We start from the raw sequence: 22,174 nt of genomic DNA, 5'->3' as shown, positions 1-22,174 counted from the left end.
AGTGCTGGCGGAGAGCTGGCGGCTGCCCCCTGGCCGGCCTTTCTGTGGGACTCTCCAGCCCTCCCCGGCGACACGGGGGAGGTGGGGGCGGGGCACTGGCCTTGTGCTCTGGAACAGCTGCAGCCGGCGCTGGGCCCGTCTGGAATGCGGGCGCAGGCTGCGCACCAGGACTTTTATGGAAACTTGCTGCTGGAGGCGGCGGCGGCGACGGCAGCCAGAGGGCTTCCAGCGGCGGGAGCAGCAGCGGCCGCGGTCACAGCTCCCAGACCCCGACCCAGGCGGGGGCACAGGACGCACGCAGCGAGGACCTTGGCTTCCCCGCAGCTCCCGGCGGGTAAGAGGGCTGGGGAAACGTGGAGGGGCGGTGGGGGCGAGGTGGGTCCCGGGAACGGAGGCGGCGGCTGCGGGAGGCGCTCCGAGCGCCGGGCTCCCAACAGCGAGCGTCCCGGCCCCCGAACCGCGCGCGTCCTGCGGGCCCGCGGGTGCCGCCCGGCTCTGCTCGCTGTCGCCGCGTCACCCCGCCTCCGGCTTCGGGTTGAGGTGTCCTGGCCCGGCTCCCCGAGTTGGGGTGCGTTCCGTACTCTGCAGGGGCAGAGCTCGGGTGGGCGGAGCGGGTGCCCTTGGTCCGAGCGGCCAAAGTTGAGTGCGGTCCCCCGGCACGTGCCCCGCCGCCGTCTCGGTCCCCGCCAGTGCCCCGACCCATCGCCCCCGGGAGGCAGGGGCGGGGGGAGGGGGACGCGATCGAGAGGCCCATCACCTACCTCGGCTCCACAGTCTTTGACATTCCACGCAGGTGGGACGCTGGAGGGTGAAGCACTTTGGAGCTGAAGTTGGAGTGAGTGACTGTCCTCACCTCCTCAGGGGTCTCTGGGCTACGTGCATTTTGAAAACACCGTCTTCGTAAACGGCGAAACGCTCACAAACGGTAAAAATGTATTATTACTGACACTTGTAAGAAAAATAGTCAACTTGAGAGGTTAGTTGGTTGTTGAAACAACTTTGAGATACTCGTTTTATTCTTATGAAAGGCCACAATGCGAACAAAGAGTTGGGAGAGAGCGATAACAAGGTAAAAATAGCTGTGCCCTACCAAAATGTCTGTCCTTAGGAGAGAGGCAGGTAGAGAAAAGAAGCCATGATAAGAAATTAGTTCACTGACCAAAACGAGGGGAACATCATTCAGCAGCTAAATTTTGTCAGTGAGTTCATATAGAAGGGGCTCATGGCCTTGTGAGTCACCGCATAACTATGTCTTGTGAAGCGCGATCAAATAAGCAAGTATTTATACCATCCTATCACACACTGAGTGGGCGCTCAGTTTTTCACCGAATATTATCCTTTTACAGGTTAAACTGCTGCCGTGAGAAAACTCCACATACTTGTCTCTGAAATTCTTTTGACTTTAGGGATACTGGCACAAAGACTGCATAATTAATTAAATGAAGGAAAGGGTTTTTTTAAAGAAGTTATATTTAGTATGAATGAACTTTGATTATTCATGTAGCTAAGATTCTTCTTCCTTACAGCTATTAGCACCTATTTCTGAAGATATTTTAAATTTTGACTGATGCTTCTAAAGAATAATTTAAAGAAAAATGTATGCAATTCTGTATTTTCCCTGCAACAACTCCAAGAGCCCTAAGCAAACAACACAACACTGTTCTCTTAATTCCAGTTTTCTCATTGCCGTTACTGATGTAATTCAGTTTAAATAGAAGATTTCCACTTTTAAATCCATCTTCAATTGAAATGTAGTGAGTGGCAGTTTTTCTTGCTCACCTTAAAAATGGAATCTGTGCTATTTTGAAAATTTGACATGTAAGGCTGATCACTGTCAAAATGTATGTCATCTTGAGATGACTATATTTAGCATCAACAAAGGAATGCAGTATCTAGGTTTTTGAACGGTATTTTTCCCCTGAAATTTCACTTGAAGTATTTAGGTTAGGGTTTCATTTGTGAACAAAATGAAAACTAAAATGTATATTTGGAAGCGATTAATTGGGGATTTAGATTGCTTAGAACCCAAGTGACCTGAAATGATAGACTTCATTTATGAAAACAATCTACCTGTTATCTTTGAAAACCTCTGAAAAGTAAAAAATATGATTTAAATAAATATATAAGAGATATACATATATAAAAGAAAGAAAATACAGTGACTGTAGAAAAGTTTATAACATGGGGCAGATGTCTAAAAATTTGGTAGGAAAGAGGACTTTTTATATATTTTATAATTATGTAGGTCATATACAAAAAAACCTCTTGGTAGTTTACTTTATAACTCTGAGGGAAAATAACTTACTACATTCTTAAGATTTTCACATATTTCTGTTCTTATTTAATCAATCTGTGTTGACTTCACCTGTGTAGTTACTTTCATCTGGTTATATTTGGATAGTTTAGTATTACACATACTTGAAATTGTCACTTTTTTTTAAATTTGAATATTATGTAGTTTGGCTTAATTTATGGTAGTGTACTTTTTGTTGTTTTTGTTCCACCACTGACTACACCCCAGCCTATTGTGGGTACTTCTGACAATCTAAAGTGGGTGGATTTTAACCCAGAAAAATTTATACTCTAAACTTAAACAACTATATACTTCAAATAGAAAAGGTGTTCTCACAACCTGACAACCCTACTGTTAATATTTTTATGCATTTCCTTCTAGTCTTTGCCCTTGAGTAGGACTTTTTCCCTGCACTGTCCCAATAAAGCAACATATTGAAAGCATCTGATGCAGTGTCTGCCATCTGCTAAGTGCTCAAGAGGTGACTCCTTTTCTTCTGCCCCCATCCCCCACTCTTTTTCCTTCTTGACTTCTCTTACTCTTTACACTCAGATTAGAAGACAAGCAGTTTGGGGCTGCTTGGTTTTGAGATTGGTAAGGTTTTGAGATTGGTAAGATTCACTGCCACCTTCCTTTCCATGCCTCTTCCCTGTTATTTCTTCCCCTTTAATTCTGCCTCTCTCTTTCTATCCAAAATTGGCCTCTCCTTTGCCCCATTCCATATTTTCAATGTGGCTCATTCATTTAGATTAGGGGCTACAAATTGACAAAAAAAAAAAAAGACAGTTTTGAGCTATAGATATGCTTAAAAATTTGGTTCATTGTACATTAAGGTATGGATTTATGTCCTTTCTTGAAAAACTGGAAGGTCTGAACAAAATTGGGTCCTCATTTCTGCATAGGAACAATACTCTGTAACTTAGTGGTTGCCCCAGATAGGGTACACACTCTACATTTGACATTGTCTCCATGATCCCCTATTGCTTTATAACCAATCACACTCATTTATATTACCTATATTACATAACATTACCTTATCCTACCCTAGACACGTGAATATGCAATTCCCTGAATTCAGAAGCATAATATGATGGAAAGACTGATGGGCCTAGAATTGGGTATTAGATGTTAAATGTTGTATATATATCTGGATTAGCAATACTTCTTAGGTAATGTGATCACGGCAGTGGGAAGAGAGGTTAGCATTTATTGACACTTATTGTTAGTGTCAATTTATCAATTAGCGCTGGAAGGGACCATGTATTAGTAACTAAAACAAATTCAATATTTTAAGTGAATAAGTAATACAGAAAGCACTGGGGAAATATTTCAGGTAAAGTAGTCTTTTCTAGAATCTCTTAAATAATTCTATTCCCTTTCCATTTAAGAAGTGTTTAGAAGCATTTTTGTGACTCCAAGAGTTTGTCCATAAAGAGGAGTTACTGTTTTTCTGCCTCCTCAACCCACTGGCTTGATTGGCGCCAGAAACCCAAGTCTTTCCATCCCCAGTTGTGTTCTTCAATGAAAGTCTGTCTTCCACATGGAAAGAAGATGCGGAGGCTCAGACACTTCCAGTAATTACTACATCTATTTGCTTGGGATGGTAGCTTGCCCAAGTCCTAGATTGCTGATTGTTCATAAATTTAGTTTAGTATAAACCCACCCAATTTTATTTTTTATTATTACTTCAGTTAATTATCATCAGCCCTTCTGTGCAGACATCATTCATCTTATTTGGTCTGAGTTTAGATCCCACAGTTTTTCTGTTAGCTCTTTGTCATTCACCACTGGCTCAAATAGGAATTGAGCTTGTACTATGTTGTGTAAAACACCAAGGATATTGAGAGAAATAGAGCAGGTCTTACCTTTTAGGGCTCATAGTATAGTGAATACACTTTGAAAAATCTCCTATAGTCATGTAAAGGCAAATTATTCTATGCAATTATTATAGAAGAATGTCAAAGCAGGTTGAAATTAAGATTCTTGGTTTTCAGTGAGGAATTATACATTGGTAGGAGTGAAAAAACTCACTATTTCAAATAGGCAAGTAGGATCTATTTTCATATTTTGGGATTATGATTAGGTTTATGACATTTTAGAGCATAATTTTAAAAGTAAGTTTGTGACCCTCATTAATTAAATATAATAAAGCTGTATTTAAGTTTGGGTTTTTTTTTAAATGGTACTGGGGTTTGAACTCAGGGCATCACACTAGGCACTCTACCACTTGAGCCACACCTCTAGCCCCTCAGAAAGGGTCTGAGGGTCTTAGGCTTTGTCGTTGTTATGGGGATGAAACCCAGGGTCTGCTAAGCACTCTCTCTACTTACTGCCCAAACTATACCCACAGCTTCTAGCTTTATATATATGTGTTTTGAGACAGAGTCTTACTATGTAGCTCAGGCTGGCTTTGAACTCAAGATACTCCTGCCTTATTCCTCCCAAGTGCTGGAATGGCATGCACTACTGTGCCCTGCTTCTAATCATATTCTTGATAACAATTCAACTGGCTTGCTGAATTGTGATTGCTGCCCCTTAAAGGTGTCCAGGGATGCTATATCTACCCACTCAGACAGAAGAAAAATTACTTAATACCACATTCAGAAAAATCTTTGGGATTACAGATGTGAAATCCTTTGACATTCCTTTAGTATAGGAATAAAGTTGCTAAGCCAATTTTCGTTTAGTATTTTAAAATATGGTAAGTGAATGCTCAGTCTAATCTTTTCCTTTCTAGAATGAGAACTGACTTGATTTTATACGATGTTCTTTTCTGTAATTCAGCAAATCTTAAAATGCTGTCTTAGAACCCCTGCAAGTTCCCAGAACCTATTAGGATCATGAAGTCCTTCCTTCTCCAATTACATATCTTTATGAGGTCATATGTACTTTAAAGACTTCAGTTAGGACAACATATCACCATAGTTCGAGTGTAGAAGCAGATATGAGAATGTATTTCTCTTTCTCAGATGTAAAAGAAATTTTTAGAAATGTAAAACAAGACTGCATGTCTTATTATTTTGGAAAATATAGTTATTTTACATAAAATGTTTTATGTTTATAATGGCGGGATTGTTATGGCTATTTAAGTATATATTTGAACATTTTCCTGTTTTAATTTTTAATATATTATATACATATAATTCATAAACAGAATTGTCTGGGATCCTCAAAACTAGGTGCACTTTAACCTTGAGCCCAAATATTTGTGATCTATCCTTGTAATTCATAGCTTTTCATATCACAGAGCTTACTTTTATTTGTGTTTATACACTTTCACATGTTACCTAAAGAAAGTATTTTCTAAACTAAATATTTAAGTCTTATTATATTTTTGGTAATTATTTCTTATCCGTTCTGGACTTTGAATTCAAGTTTAGTTTATCCTGTTCATCATTGTACATGTAGGAATTTATGCTGCTTGTAGCAGATTATAGAAAAATGTTCTATAAATGGTTCTTGAATTAATACCTATTTATCTATTTTAGCTAATTTCTTCATCTTTTCTCACTTATTCTTGACTCTATCATATTCATCAGCTCTAAATTTATGAAATAACTTGCCAGTCACCTAGTTAGTTTCTACCCTTTTCTTTTATTCACTATAGGAGTTTGTATCTTTTCCTTATTAAAAAACCTTTATATTTTACTTTTATGTATAATTTTCATTACTTTATCAGTGACTTTGTCAAATGAGAACTTAGCAACTTTCGTTAAGTGAGAGGTTAGTGTTTTATGAGAATGAAAGGCACTGGTAGGGACATAATTCTGAATGTATAGGAGGATGTACAAAACATAGCCTAGGATGTGGTAGGGGCAGCTGTAATATGACTTAAAGCATCTGTGAAGTATGATTTAAGGCATCTATAGAGATGTGTTATGCTGAAATAGGTATTACACAAAATAAATGAAGCAAACTTTGTATTGTTTAAGACAAGACAATTATCATTGAAGCTTGGTAATGTATATATGGGGTTCATTATAGTAGTTTCTAATTTTATATGCTTGAGATTTTCCATGATAAAAAGGTAAAGAAGATAGATTAGACTGATATGTTGAAGATGTTTAACAATATAAATTAAAAAAAAAGAAAACTTTATGCACCTAGAAATCTAAGCACATTCAAAGGTCTCAGAGACTGAAGGAGAAAAAAAAATGGGTAGGGTGAAGTGAAGAAAATCACTATTTCTGTTATAGTTTGGGAAAGTACTTCACTGGTAAAGAAGTGACTTTAAAAATGTCTTGAAGGTAGACAAAGACTACAGAATTTATTTACCAAGGTGGAGAATTGAAAGAATAGGAAGAGACAGGTGAAGCAGAGAGTCTGAGGAACCTGCAGAAAGCCTGCTGACCCAGATGAGCATATTAATTGTGATCCGTGATGCACTACTCAGTCAGCATCTTCAGTGAAGATTAGCGCTAAAGAGCACAGATAGATTGCAGTTTGCAGTAGTTGAAAACCTTGTAAGCCTGGATGAGGGCAGAAAGAATGGTGGGCTGTTACCCTGTAAGAAAGTTTAAAAGATCAAAAAAATCTTGATAAGAAGTTACTCTGAAACTTTAAACCCTAATTTTTACTAATAAAGTATACATAAAATCATTATTCTGATAATATGTACTAATTAAAAGTTTCAAAGAAAATGCATTAAAACAGTTGCACTACAGCAGCCAAGTTTTCATTGCACTTGAATTCTGGCACCTATTTAAAAGCCGATCATTTGAAAATGTTTGGAGGAAAGAAATAATGTAGATATTTTGAATTTTGTAGCTTGTCATTATATAAGTTTATTAATCAAAATTATAATGACACATATGAATACTATTTATAAATGAATTTTTCTGGTAAGCATAATTATATAAAATTAAAAGAGAAGCTATGCTAAATAAAGCAATAAATTCCATATAAATTTATAGACTGATAAGTGAATTGTTGGTTGCTAATATATGTAAGGATGAAAGTGGAAGGATATGGATGATAAAATGAGTCAAAGATTGAATGAATATTTTGAAATTTCTTATAAACCACATTATTGAGGTGTGACTATTATACCACAACTAGAATTTTACAATAGGTTTTCAAAAGACTAATTTAACAATCTTCTCTAAATGTTCAACAGATCATTTAAAAAATACAGTACAGTTTATTGGAACATAAAAGTTGAATCAAAGAAAGAGAGGATCTGGACTGATAGAGTGCCTCATGTCGTAGAGCACCTGCCTTGCAAGCATGAGGCCCTGAGTTCAAAACCCAGTACAGCACTGAAAGATAAAAGGAGTGTTTTTGCATGGATAGTGAAAATTTTCCATGATGGCTTTTTTTTTTGGTGGGGGGGGTGACTACACTGGGTTTTGAACTCAGGGCCTCACACTTGCAAGTAGCTTGAGCCACTCCACCTTTATTGTGATGGATTTTTTTTTTGAGATAGTCTCAAGAACTATTTGCCTAGGGATGGTTTCGATCCACGATCCTTCTGATCTCTGCCTCCTGAGTAGCTAGGATTACAGGTGTGAGCCCCAAAGGCACGGCCCATGATGGCTTTTGAGTTTATTTTAAACCATAGCTTAATTGAAGTAGACATTGGGAAGCAACTCATCCTCTGGAACCTAGGCAGGGAAAATAAAGTAAGGAAGTAAGGAAGTAAGAGATCTTCCTCAGTGTGGCCCGAACATGGACATCATTGATCCCAGCCATCTAGCAGAAGGTAAGGTATAGTGTATACTACCTTTCAGTTCTGTATCAAGTAGAGTTGACATTAGAACCTTCCTGGTGTTTTCAATATCAAATTAGGCTGCTAAAAATCTGGTCCCAAGGTTTTTGTTGAAAGTTGTTGCTAATAGCCTGTTAATAACAGGAGAATAGGGACAAACAGGGCCTGTCTATTCAGTGCTACATTTTAGTGTCTAACAGAGTACATGGCACATACTAGATATTTAACAAATATTTGTATAATTGAATGGCATGTTCTTTTTATATCATATCCCTGCATAATGATAATCATAGTGGCAGATATACATTGTATACAGACAATCCTTAACTATTCAACAAATCCTCCACCTTGAAGTTGGCAAGATTTACTTATTCAGCATGTAATTATCACACAGGTCTTCCAAGTGCCAGGCACATGCTAGGTGCTTTGGATACAAGGGTATACAAAAATATAGTCTATACTTTCAGAAACCTTACATTCTGAAAAAGGTGGTGGTCAAGATAGTAGGTTTATTACCATACATTGTAGAAGTGTTATGATCAGGGTAAGCATGGTATGTTAATGGAAGTATACCTCCCCTAGTCTTGTGGAGTCAAGGAAGGCTTCCTGGAGAAAGTTTATCTAGCAACTATAGAAGGAGCAGGAGTAGCTAAGTGATAAGGGAATGAAACCTTAAGATGAGAAATGAAAACCTTAAGATGAGGGAGCTAGCCAAGGCTTGAGTTATTCCAGTATTTCAGTATGACTGATAAAGTGGGAATGAAGTGTGAAGAGAGATGGCTAAAGAAGTAATTTAAACAACAAAAGTACACTAAATTACCAAAAAAAAAAAAAAAAATTGAAGAGTGAGAAGGAAAGGAGAAAGACTGTAGCCTTGGGGTAAACAACATTAAGAAGTGGAGAGAGGTAAAAATCTTTCAAGGGAGACAGAAAGCATAGTTAGAAACATGAAAAAACACAAAAAATGTTATATTAGAGCCAGTGAGAAGGATTTCAAGAAGGAAGTGGTGACAGATTATAACATGTAGCAGTGATGTTCAGAAGGAGAGAACTGTCCACTTTATTTGCCAATACGAGAAAAGCATTATTATGCTTACATGTAATAATTGTGTTTTTTGTCTTGAAAGTTTTCTGACAACCTCCAGTACTACTTCTACTATCGCTATCTTCTTAATATGTACAAAAAAGTCAGTAACTAAGAAATTATTATTAGGATACAACAGAATATTTTCTACAAAGGCCTTAAGCACAAAAAGTTCTAATTTTTAGGATGATATTTTAAATGATTTCAAATATTTTTGTATTAATATATCATCAAAATTAAAATATATGGGCTTTAAATTTTATGAGAGTTTATGAGAATTTGTGGCATGATTGAATTTGCATATTTATTTAATAATACTCTACCACATGTAACTATGATCATTTATGTTTTTCAGCTATTTTATGTTCAGTCCCTAGTTAAAAGAGAGAGGCAGTTTGAGGAGAGTTTTAGGTGATTGTGTGCTGCTGGGGGAGGAAACACGTGAGTATTGTGCACATTATGGAGTGAGGATGGGGAGAGGTTAGCAGGGAACAGAAAGGGGAAGAGAAGAACTGGGCTCATACATGATTTCCTATGTATACTGGAAATCTGATGGAATCAACACAAAAAGCCAATAGAATTAATAAATGGAACTACTTTAGTAGTATTATAGACTTTAAGATCAAAATATAAAAATTGTATTTATTTATACTAGCAACAATCAGTCATCATTTGAGATATAAAAAATGACACCACTTACAGTAGTGCTATGGTTTGAATGTGTTTTGGCCCCCAAAGGTTCAGGTATTGGAGGCTTAGTTTTCAGTGTGAAGGTGGTGATGTTGTAGGACCTTTAACAGGTAGGACCTGGGAGGTCTTTAGGTCATTGTGGGTATATCCTCAGAGGGGATTAGGGTAACTCTCATGGAACCCTGAGTTATTTTGGCAAAATTGAATTGTTACAAAAGCTTAAGCCTATGACCTGAATTGCTCTCTGTTTTCCTAGCTTGTGATGTGATCTCTTGCTCTTACATGTATTCTTAATGTAATGCTGTCTGCTTTAGGACCTCATCAGAGGCTGAACAAATTAGGCTACCTGATCTTGAACTTTTGGCCTCCAAAACTATAGACTAAATACATTTCTTTATAAAGTTACACAGGGTCAGATGTTTTGTTACATTTATGAACAGTGGACTAATACAAGTAGTATCAGCAATATGAATTTATGGATAAATCTGACAAAAGATGTGGAAGGACTATACATTGGAAAGTACAGAAACATTTCTGAGAGGTAATAGAAGACTTACATAATTGGGAAGACATGCCATGTTCATGGATCAGAAGACTTAATACACTAAGATAAAAATTCTCCCTAAATCTACCTACAGATTTGATGCACCCCCAATAAAAATACTAACAAGTGATTTTGTGGACATTGACCAATTGATTTTGCATTTTATATGGAGAGGGAAAAGATCCATAATAACTAACACAGCATTGAAAGAGAAGAACAAATCTGGAGGACTGACACTACTGGACACTACTGAACTTCAAGACATACAGTAGTCCCTTCTTATCTGCAGGAAATACATTCTTAGATCTCCAGTGGATGCCTGAGACAACAGATAGTACTGAACTCTATATATACTATGTTTTTCCCTATACATACATTCTTATGATAAAGTTTAATTTATAATTAGGTATAGTAAGAGATTAATAAAAATACCTAATAAAATAGAATAATTATAATAATATACTATAATAAAATTTACATGAATGTGGTTTCTTTCAAATATTGTACTATACTCCCCCTTCTTGTGATGATGTGAGATTATAAGTGCCAACATGATGAGATGAAGTGAGGTGAATAATGCAGACTGTAATATTACTATAGTTGACCTAATAACCCAGCTACTAAGTGACTAACAAGTAGTAGTATAGTATATCTACAGTGTGGGTATACTGAATAAAAGAATGATTCATGTTCTGGGGGAGGATGGAGCAGGACAGTGCAAAACTTCAGAATGACATGCAATTTAAGACTTATGAATTTTTATTTCTGGAATTTTCCATTTAATAATTTCAGACAGTGCTTGACTGGGGGTAATTCAAACTATGGGTAAGGTGTGATTGCTCTACTACAAAACTGTAGTGATTAAGATAGTATAGTACTGAGGGTGTGGTTAAAGGGGTAGAGCACTTGCCTAGCAAGTGTGAAACCCTGAGTTCAAACCCCAGTACCACTTTAAAAAAAAAAAAGTTTACCATCATTTGGCGTAGGGATGTGGCTCAAGAGGTAGAATGCCTGCCTAGCAAGAGTGGGGCCCCAGTACTGCCAAAAAAAAAAAAGAAAAAAAGAACAGAATAAAATTTCAGAAATAAACTCACATACACATACTCAAATGATTTTGTGTGTGTGTGTGTGTGTGTGAGTGTGGTATCACGGTTTGAATTTATTAATTCAGGGCCTGACACTTGCTAGGAAGGCACTCTACCTCTTGAGCTACTCTACCAGCCCTCAACTGATTGTTTTTTGTTATTGTTCTTTTTATTTTTTTTCAACTGATCTTTGACAAAGGAAAAAGTCAATGAAGTGGAGAAAAGATAGTATTTTAAGCAAATGATACTGGAATAACTGGACATCCTCATGCAAAAAGTAGGAATCTGGACACAGACATTATATCACTTAAAAAATTAATTTAAAATAGATTATAGACTTAAATGTAAAACACAGAACAGTGAGACTTCTAGAAAGCATAGGCAAAAATGTAGAGAATCTCAGGTTTGAAACTGACTGTTTAGATATGAGAGCAAAGGTACAAACCATGAAAGAAAGAATAGGTATCTTGGACTTTGTTAAAATTTAAATTTTCTGCTATGTGAAGACACCGTCAAGAAAATGAACTGGTGGGCATGTGGACACGTCTATAATCTCAACACTCAGCAGGCTGATGCAGGAGGATCACTAGTTCCAGGCCAGCCTGGAAAAGATGTGAGGAGACCCTCTTTCAAGAGAGAGAGAGAAAGAGAGAGAGAGAGAGCAAAGAAGAAGAAGAGGAAGAGGAAGAAGATGGGAAGGAGGACAAAGAAGGGGAAAGAGAAGAAGCAGCTAATCTGAAAATATACATAGTTCACGCATGACTCTGGAAAAGGCAAAACTATGAGACAGTAAAAAGATCTATAGTTAAAAGATGTTGATAATGGGGGAAACTATGTATATGTGGGGATAAAGTCTATATGGGAAATATTTGTAATCCTAAATGTTAGGTTTTTTTGTTGTGAACCTAAACTGCTCTAAAAATCAAAGTCAATTAAAAGTAAAATAGCCAGGTACAGCAGTTCATGACTGTCGCTCCAGCATCTCAGGAGGCTAAAGCAGGAGGTATCGCTTGAGCCCAGGAGTTGGAGACCAGCCTGAGCAATGCAGTGAGACCCCGTCTTAAAACAGTAATTTAAATAAAAGTAAGGCTAGCAGAGTGGCTCAAGTGGTAGAGCTCCTGGCTAGCAAGTGTGAGGCCCTGGGTTCAAACCCTGGTATCACCAAAAAAAAAAAAAAAAAAAAAAAAAAACCTAAAAGAAAGTAATTATAAAATAGTAAACCTGAATCCATTATTATCAACAATTACATTAAATGTTAATGAATTAAATGTTGTAGTTAAAAGACAGAATCAGAATTAGTTTTTAAAGCAAAGTCCAATCGTATGCCATGTCTAAGAGATACATTTTACATATGAATAGGTTGAAAGTAAACGGGAGGAAATTATACTCCACGCAAATTCTGAACCTAAAAAAGCTGGTGTGGCTATTTTAATATCAGATAAGTCAAAGACAATCATACTGATGAAAAGGTCAATTCCAAACAAAAATTATAATCGTAATGTGTCTGTATGTGAAGGAACCTGAGAGCCAAGCATGGTGGTGCACACTTGTAATTTCAGCACTTGGAGGCTGAGGCAGGAGGGTTGTGAGTTGGAGACCAGCCTAGGTTACCTAGTGAGTTTCAGACCAGTCTGTGCTTACATAGCAAGATAAAGCTTCAAAATAAAGGCTGAGGACATAGTTCAAGTTGTAAAGCACTTCGTAGCAATTCCAAAGCCCTGTGTTCCATTCCCAATGCTGATAAACAATAATAACGACAACACAAACTTCCCCTGCTTTAACCTCTTTGACTACACACATAGTTTACTATGGCTCACATACTCCCACTGCAATGCTATTTCTGAATAACAATATTAATAATAGAAATAAAAATGATAAAATTAAAGGAAGAAGTAGAAAATTCTTTACAGTTGAAGACTGATAGAAAATCTAAAATGTGATCAGCCACTTTAATTGATTTGGTATTTATAATACATGGAATAATTTCAGAAGGTACATTCTTTTCAAATGCATTTGATGTGTTCACCAAACTATTCTGAGTCATATACTCTCTGGGATCTTTTAACACCAAGCACCTTGTATTTTCTGTACCCTGAATCTTGGAAAAAGGAGCTGAAGATTATCACAACTTACTGCTTGCTTGCATTTTTAGGTTAAATTAACAGGCTATTTTTACAGAAATATATAACATATTGAAAATAAAGTCATTAAAATTCTTATATGATATTAAAATTTTTTACAGATACAGACATATACAAAGCTTCATCAGCCCAAAACCACATAGAGCAAACATGAATGATATTTCCCAAAAGGCTGAGGTAAGTCTCAAACGTTAGAGAGAAAGAAAAGAGAGAAACATGACTAGGATTAGCTGTAGAATTGTTGAAGAGGCCATCATTTGGTGACGGCATCATGTTTAGGAGTTTGGAGTTAATAACGTAACATTAAGGTGTAAAACAAGGAGATACAATTCATGGGCTGGTTTTGGGTAAGCATTTTCGTTTGGATTCTAGGGAACAGTACTAAATTCATGAATGGTAGTGGATGGGATGTGATGGCTAGCATCTTTAGTAGGATTTTAATTATGTTGGTAAATCTTAGAAATGACTCTCAGTATTTAAAAATGGGGCTTACCCTAATCTCACAGGACAAAGTGATAATTCACTGTCGGGGAGGATCCTTCTTGGCTCTTTCTTCTAGCAGCTGCAGTAAGATTTCTCTTAGCTTTTTTTCTGGTTCTTGGCTGTTGTTACTGAGAATTCTAAGAGCTCAGTTGATAATACTCTGAAATTACAAACTTAAAAAAACCTTATGTGGTCAATGATACATAGTAGATTTAAAAACATAGTCTGGGTATGCCACATATTAGCTAAGCAATTTGCCATTAGTGTTAGGAGAAAAGATTTAGTGTGTTCTGAGATACTGAAACTTTATTTGTAGAAACTTATCAAATTAATTTTCAAAAAGATGAAAATAATTTACCTTCCTTGTTTTAGAATACAGGAAAATCTTTTCTCCAGTCTTCTACCAGATAAATTTCCCTTCTTTAGGAAGCTCTTTTACCACTTGGGGAGTTTCTTCTGATAGCCCAGCCTTATCACATATTTGTATGATTTAAGGGAAGTGGCAGCAGAGCTGTGGTAACAACATAAATCACTGCTTGTGCAGACTCTGGTGCACCGCAGCCACAAGTGGGGCATAAAGGACTGGCCTTCACTTTTGCTTCTGTTAGGTATGGGGAAGAGCAAAAGCGCAATATGTGATTTAGGCTTCAATATCTAAACTTTTGCTTTGTTTTCAACTTCATCTAACTTATGAAATTAATCTTGGTAGCTTTTAAGCAAGTGATGTCAAATCTAAATCTTTAATAATGGAGGAGGAGGCCTCTTGGTGCTTACACTGACTGTATAAAAAGAGGCAAAGTAAACCTACCCCATATACACCTCAGCCCAGGCCCTGTGCCTGATCTATATTGTGAATGGGGAGACATGAGAAGAAAAAAAGAAAGAATAATGAAGTAGCAAATCAAATATGGGTTGTTTTTAATTAGGTTTCCGTATTTAATTTTTATATTTTACTAGTCTTCAGCTTTAGTGGAATGCTACCCACAAAATGGGGCTTATTTTTAAAGAAGAATTTTATATTAATAAAATTTCTCCTCTCATAGTTCTGTGATTTTATTTTTCAACTTAGGTTTTAGAGAGTAATCAGGTTGTAATGGTTCAAATAAAGGTTTCAAACTCATTTCTATTTTCTGTTTCAATGAGTATTTTTTGTATTGCTTATTCTTATCTTTACCTAATTTCTTTCTGTCTTTTTTTTTTTTAACTGTCTTCTCTTTCTTTTCTTCTAATGAAGATTCTGCTTTCTTCATCTAAACCTGTCCCCAAATCCTATGTGCCAAAGCTTGGCAAGGGTGATGTAAAGGATAAGTTTGAAGCCATGCAGAGAGCCAGGGAAGAAAGAAATCAAAGGAGATCTAGAGATGAAAAGCAAAGAAGAAAAGAACAATATATTAGAGAGAGAGAATGGAACAGGAGAAAGCAGGAGGTTATTTTATTTTATCTTACTCTTGTGCACATATTCGTTTCCATCTTTGTCATTTATTTTTCACACTTAAAATGCTTTTCTGTATTTGTAAACTAAGCTGCATGTACAGCAGTCTCTGCTTATCTGCAGTTTTGCTTTCCACTGTTTCAGTTAACAATCAACATGGTCTGAAATATTAAATGGAAAATCCCAGAAGTAAACAACTCATAAGCTTTAAGTAAATTTTATTATAGTATATTGTTATAATTGTCACTTTTAGTATCTTATTATGCCTAACTTATAAATTAAACTTTATCATAGGTATGGAACCTATGAACTATGTTTTTTCCCACATGCTCATATAAATATAGGACTCATTACTATCTGTGGTTTCAGGAATCCATTGGGGATTGGAAGGTATCTATAGCAGATAAGGGAACTACTGAATATGGTCTAGTCTAAGTTTGGGACATGTGTTTATACTAATTTATTTAACCATCTAGATTAAAGAAATGCTTGCTTCTGATGATGAGGAAGAGGTATCTTCTAAAATAGAAAAGGCTTATGTCCCAAAGCTAACAGGTAAGAAACCTAGGGGTAAATTGTAAGTGAAATTACAAAAGACAGAAACATAGCAAAGTATCAAATATTTTTTCATGTATTCTTAGGGACTGTTAAAGGTAAATTTGCTGAAATGGAGAAACAAAGACAAGAGGAACAAAGGAAAAGAACGGAGGAGGAACGGAAACGCAGAATTGAACAGGATATGTTAGAAAAAAGGAAAATACAGCGTGAATTAGCAAAAAGGGCTGAGCAGGTATACACTAAATATTCAGTTGATATTTTCTTCTAAAACTATATACAAAGAAAAATTAGTTAGTATGCTGCTTAATTAAAATATTTTAATACAACATAAACTGATTAGTAGCAGCTAATCTAAATCAATATCTGAAGTAAGAATATATACTATCAGATGTGCCCAGAAGGGTACGGGCAGAATATACCTATATTAAGGTGGAATATTGATATGACATTTGTTACATATGAGCTTATCGTTCTGTCCACATTTCTTATACTGTCTACATTCCTTATTTTTCCTGACACGTTCAGGGATTTTATAGTGTTGGACGTTTTCACACATAAACTATCCATAAGCACCAAACAAAATGCTGGCCTTTTAACTGCAACACTTTAAAATGCTGTTCTTTTAAAGCGATGCTTTAAGTGCCTTAAGTCTGTTTGCTGTGCTCCCATTAGTGTTCACTACTGTTCTAAAAAGAAAAGTGATAATTAAAATAAAGCATACATCATACTTGCATGCCAAAGAAATTTATTAACTCCAGTTTCGCAAATAACCACTTCTGTGGCACAAAAATTTGTGCCATTGTATGGCAGCAAATGCTGGTATGTGCTGGTGAACAATAAGTGCAGCTCATTAGCTGAACAATGCATGCTATCTATGTATTTTAGCCCCCTCTTGTGGTTAAAGATGAGCACTCATTTTGCAGTGAAATTTTACAAAGAAATGCAATTAATATATGAGATTATAAATTAGATATATAAATATGTAATTATATTAAAATATATAGATATAGAATTTTATCAATGATATAAATATATTATAAATTCTAAAAAGGAAATAAAGTACATAATTAAAATATATGGTGTTTGGCAGAATATAGTGAGAATGTATGTGGACTTAGTTTTCTTTTAAGTCTTGTATGTTTTTACAGCACTGATTATTTTCTAGATTTTTCAGACCCACTTCAACCCCAAGAATGGAACACATAGGCAGTGATTTCTCAAAGAAAAAGTATATGTTGAAGAAGTGAGTTTAAATATGATGAAGATGTAGGCTTCACAGAGATAGATGTAAAAAAAAATCACAAAAAACGAGCTACTTACTTTCTTTTTTTGAGTCCCGGGGATTGATCTCAGGGCCTTGCACTTTAACCATCTGAACCACTCCCCCAGCCCCAGAACTACTTTCTTTAGTAACTCCAAATACTTGCTACCTCAGGGTGCCATAGAATTCTGATTAATGAGATTTTTGCCCTATTAAATTAAGACTATGTAAAATAGTAATTTTGTCTTGTAAATATGGGACTGGGGGTTGAACTCAGAGCTTCATTTGCAAAGCTGCTGCTCCCAAAGCAGGGGCTCTATTGCTTGAGCCACATATCCAAGTTCAACTTCCCGTACTCTCAATATCTGACTTCTCACCACATCTCCTGGAACTTTTTGATGAGAAATTAATGTGATTTCTACAGGAGTTGTCAATAGTGTTTTTTTATTTATATTTTTTGAGGCACTGGAGTGAGGTGCTCTAACTTGAGCCACTCCAACAGCCCTGTCAGTAGTCTTTTGAAGGCAAGTTATTTTGTAGTTGTGTTATTATAGATCCATTAAAATATTTTTCTTTTCCTTTGGTACTTGGGTTTGAATTCAGGACTTTGTGCTTTCTAGGCAGGTGTTCTATCACTTGAGCCATGCCTGGCCCTTTTTCCTTTAGTTGTTTTTCAGGCAGTTTCTTGGACTAAGATTCCGCATAGTTGGGATGATGGGTGCCACACCCAGTTTATTGGTTAGATGAGGTCTCAGTAACTTTTTGCTTTGGCTGGCCTTGAACCAAATCCTCTGAATCTCCACCTCTTAAGTAGCTGGGATTACAGGCATGAGCTGCTTCTCCCAGGTAAAATTTTTCTTAGTATTATACATTATTGTATGTGGCTCACACCTATAATCCTAGATACTCAGGAAGCAGAGATCACGAGGATCGAAGTTCAAAGCCAGACTAGGGCAAATAGTTCATGAGACCCTATCTCAAAAATACCCAAAACAAAAAAGGGCTGGTGGAGTGGCTCAAGTGGTAGAGTGCCTGCCTAGAAAGTGTGAGGCCCTAAGTTCAAATCTCCCAGTACCTCCAAAAAAATTACATCATTCAATAAAACTTTCACAATTTACATAGCAAATCAGCGCAACAAGTAATTCTATAACATCAAATTATTCTGTAGCACACAAAAATATTCTGAATAAGACTATTAAAAATAAGGGCTGTGGAGTGATTCAATTGGTAGAGTGCCTACCTAACATTCGTGAGGCCCTGAGTTCAAAACAAACAAACAAAAAACTATTAAAAGTAAATACTAAAGTATAAAAAGCAGGTTTTTTAAATAAAGTTTTTTTTCAGAATAATTATTTTTCAAGAAATTGGGTACCTGAGTAAAATTTATTATTTCTTCCTTGAGAGAGAATATAGGAAAGTCTAACCAGATTACATGACACTTAACCAGTTCCTAATATGAGACAGAGTACAGCAAAATTCCCTTTAATTGCATGAGGAACTCTCGCTGGTTTAACAAATTAAATGAAAATAAGCAATTTGAATTTTACCATTTTTTTTTCTTTTTGGTAATGCTGGGGCGTGTTAGGCAAGTGCTAGCACATCACCAGCACAAGCTCCATCACACCACCAGTCAGTCCTGAATTTTTACCTTCTAAGGTTATTTTCCTATTGCTTGTGTCTGCTTTTCCTGAGATCTCAAGAACTGCATCATATAAATCACTGATCTAATGACCACAGTATAAGACCCTACTTTTTTGGTTTTTTTCATGGTGGTCCTAGGATTTGGGCTCAGGGCCTCATGCTTGCTAGGCAATTGCTCTACCACTTGAACCACACCTCCAGTCCTTTTTTGCATTCATTATTTTTCAAATAGGGTTTCACTTTTTGCCAGAGCTGACCTGGGACTGTGATCCTCCTACCTATGTCTTTTGTGTAGCTTAGATCACAGGCATGAACCACCATGCCTGTATTACTGATTGAGAGGGGGTCTCACTAACTTTTTGCCTTGAACCTCAGTCCTCCCCATCTCTGCCTTCCAAGTAGTTGGGATGACAGGCATGAGTGACCATGCCCAACTGAGCTCCCAGTTTTAAATTTTCCAACACAAATCTGGTCAAAATATGAAGAAACATTATGACTATCAAAAATATTTTTCGTTCTAAATGAACCTGTATGTTTTACCACACTTTATTTGTGCCAGTTAATTTTTTCCCTATATTTATGTTGTAAAATATATTCATGACAATTATTTGATTGATAATGAAAGATTTTCCTTTTCCTGGAGCAGGGACAGAGTATGGAGGAATATTTTTGTGTATCTCAGTTTAAATTGCTAATTAAATTAATTGCTCCTTGTAAGCTCATAGCCAGGTCAAGAATTTGGTCCATTATTCAATTTCCAGATTTGCAAAGGTAGGCTTTATCTTAATTTTTTCCTAATATTCTGTTCCCTGGATATTGATGTTGGTAACAAAATGCAAAAACTAATAAAGTTTAATTTCCATTTAAAAGGACATTTAGCTAATTCAGAGCAACATAAAAATATTTCAAAAATTACAAATTTGAAATTTTACCAGAAGCCACAATAAGTTACTTTTCAGTTGTGTGTTGCAGAGCAACAAGTAGAAATCCAATGTAACGTAGTAATGACATGAAATTCTCATTCAATAGATTGAGGACGTAAACAATGCGGGAACTGAATCAGCATCAGAGGTAAACAGACATTCCTTTAATGACACATTCACTTAAAATTATCTGATTCACAAATTACCTTGTAACCTAAGGGCTTTTATTTCACTCTTTTTATTATAAACATAACAATAAAAAGAATATTTGCAATAGCAAAATCATACTTTTGTACTTTCAAACACTCTAGCTTAGTGTTTTTAAAGAAAAGTATGTTTTTGCTTCATAGTTAGATTACAAATACAAGTCTAATTAGTCTCAGTTTGGGATACTCTGCCAGTACTATATATTCTTGAACTAACAGTTGAGACCATTGAAAGCTAACATTTTTTAAAAAGCAGCTTCCTCTTCATTGTTTGTCTTCTTTCCTCAGAGTTCCTGATGGTTTGTGTTTTACTTTCTCATACTAGTATAGAGTGCAGTGTGTATGGCCACAAAGGAATGCTCAGTAACTACAGAAGCTTTAGTCAGTCCTTTTTATCTAACAAATTAAAAAAATTAATCAATTTGATGGTATGCCTAACCTACAAGCTAATAGATTGGAAAATTTTTCTTTTAGGAGCATGTGTCACATTTTATAACTATTTTTGAAAAAAGTGACCTAATACATTATGTAGTAGAACTAATTTAAATCAATTAAAATACACTTTAAAATATTTTAATAGGTTACAATGCTACAGAGTTTTATCTGTATTATAAATGTTTAACAAATCACTTGGATATCCTGTGACTTTTCTTATTAAAAACTAGTTTCATTACATATTTATAAACTTGCATAGAGAAAAAAAATGGAGAAATTTTATTGTACATTTAACTTGAATCTGTCTACCATCAAATTGACTTAGAGTACACTCACATATACCTTACCTTTTGTGGGATGATGCACAGAGAGCTGAATTCCGGCAATGTCACTACAGCTTTATCTGATCGGGACTATCGATTCTGCCTTCCAGGAAACAGAATGCTTCTTGAACTTTGCCAGCAATGGATTTTGATAAAATTAATAATATGAAGCAAAGTTAGAGTGATATACTTAATAGTTATTAGTAAAAATTATAATTTTTATTCTTCATAATTATAGATGGCAATGTAATGAAATTCACCAATTATGGAGGTAAAGTCCCTAAGGCCTAAATTTTTATTAAGAAGATATATGCTAATTATCTATCTTATAAAATAGGAAGGAGATGATTCACTACTTATAACAGTGGTACCTGTCAAATCATATAAAACATCTGGAAAAATAAAAAAGAATTTTGAAGATCTAGAAAAAGAACGAGAAGAGAAAGAAAGGATGAAGTATGAAGAAGATAAAAGAATAAGATATGAAGAACAGAGACGATCTCTCAAGGAAGCAAAGTGTCTTTCATTGGTCATGGTAATTTTTTTCTTTTTAGTGGGACTGGGGTTTGAAGTCATGGCTTCATGCTCTGCTTCTTGAGCCATGCCTCCAATCTTAAAGTAATTTTTTTAAAGAATAAATCAAAATAGTTAAGTTAGCATTTTCTTTTATAACTAACAGATTTGTTTTCATAGGATGATGAACTGGAAAGTGGGGCAAAACAAGAATCACTTTTTCCTGGAAAACTGAAGCTAACTTTTGAAGAATTGGAGCGAAAAAGACAAGAAAACCAAAAGAAGCAAGCTGAAGAGGAAGCAAGACAACGTTTAGAAGAAGAAAGGCGTGCTTTTGAAGAAGCAAGGAGGCAAATGGTAAATATATATGTGTATATATATATATATATATATATATATATATATATATATATATATATATACTTAAACCTTACATTTAATATTAGGGAAGCTAGTTTAAGATAAGTTTTATTATCAAAAATTCAATCAGATTTTCTATATAAAAGATCCTGATTATGAAACTGTATACATATTTCATATATAAAATTCATCTGTATTGTTTTCAAGTTTCTATTTTGGGACTTTTTTCTCAATATGCTTTAAATTTTTATTTTTATCTTGTTATTAATATAAAAATGTGCAAAAATAATTACTCAATGAACCTGTTTTCTCTTCATCTACTAATTCAGCAGTGTATTTAATGACATGGTTGCAGGACATTTTTAAGTCTAATTATAAGTGCACATTTAGTTTCGGCCTAGTTTTTCAAATATTTGAGCACATTAAAGTAACAATTTATTAAGGAATATGCTGCTTGTCCATAAAGTATATGGGGGGTGTGTGTGTAGGTGGTGG

The 22,174-nt window shown here is 35.7% G+C and overlaps 1 protein-coding gene and 1 pseudogene across 7 annotated transcripts in view; both read left to right on the top strand.

Moving 5' to 3' along the window:
- The first annotated feature begins 201 nt into the window (after positions 1 to 201).
- The window catches only part of Nexn (nexilin F-actin binding protein), a 42,274-nt gene continuing 20,301 nt past the window's right edge, over positions 202 to 22,174 (top strand). For 2 of the 7 annotated variants that reach the window (XM_020173319.2, XM_074079708.1), the window contains exons 1-8: positions 794 to 925; positions 13,646 to 13,721; positions 15,262 to 15,453; positions 15,936 to 16,014; positions 16,101 to 16,249; positions 19,949 to 19,990; positions 21,144 to 21,341; positions 21,500 to 21,676. In XM_020173319.2, the coding sequence (XP_020028908.2) occupies positions 13,695 to 13,721; positions 15,262 to 15,453; positions 15,936 to 16,014; positions 16,101 to 16,249; positions 19,949 to 19,990; positions 21,144 to 21,341; positions 21,500 to 21,676 (864 nt within the window). In that variant the 5' untranslated portion in view covers positions 794 to 925; positions 13,646 to 13,694. Of the gene's footprint in view, positions 335 to 793; positions 926 to 13,645; positions 13,722 to 15,261; positions 15,454 to 15,935; positions 16,015 to 16,100; positions 16,250 to 19,948; positions 19,991 to 21,143; positions 21,342 to 21,499; positions 21,677 to 22,174 lie in introns of those variants that run through there. The other 5 variants (XM_020173321.2, XM_020173318.2, XM_074079709.1 and 2 more) reach the window with 4 other exon arrangements.
- LOC141425356 (small nucleolar RNA SNORA51) lies at positions 14,785 to 14,895 on the top strand (annotated as a pseudogene).

Source organism: Castor canadensis, chromosome 7 (genome assembly GCF_047511655.1).
Source record: "Castor canadensis chromosome 7, mCasCan1.hap1v2, whole genome shotgun sequence".
Lineage (NCBI taxonomy): Eukaryota > Metazoa > Chordata > Mammalia > Rodentia > Castoridae > Castor > Castor canadensis.
This window is presented reverse-complemented; position numbering and strand designations above follow the sequence as displayed.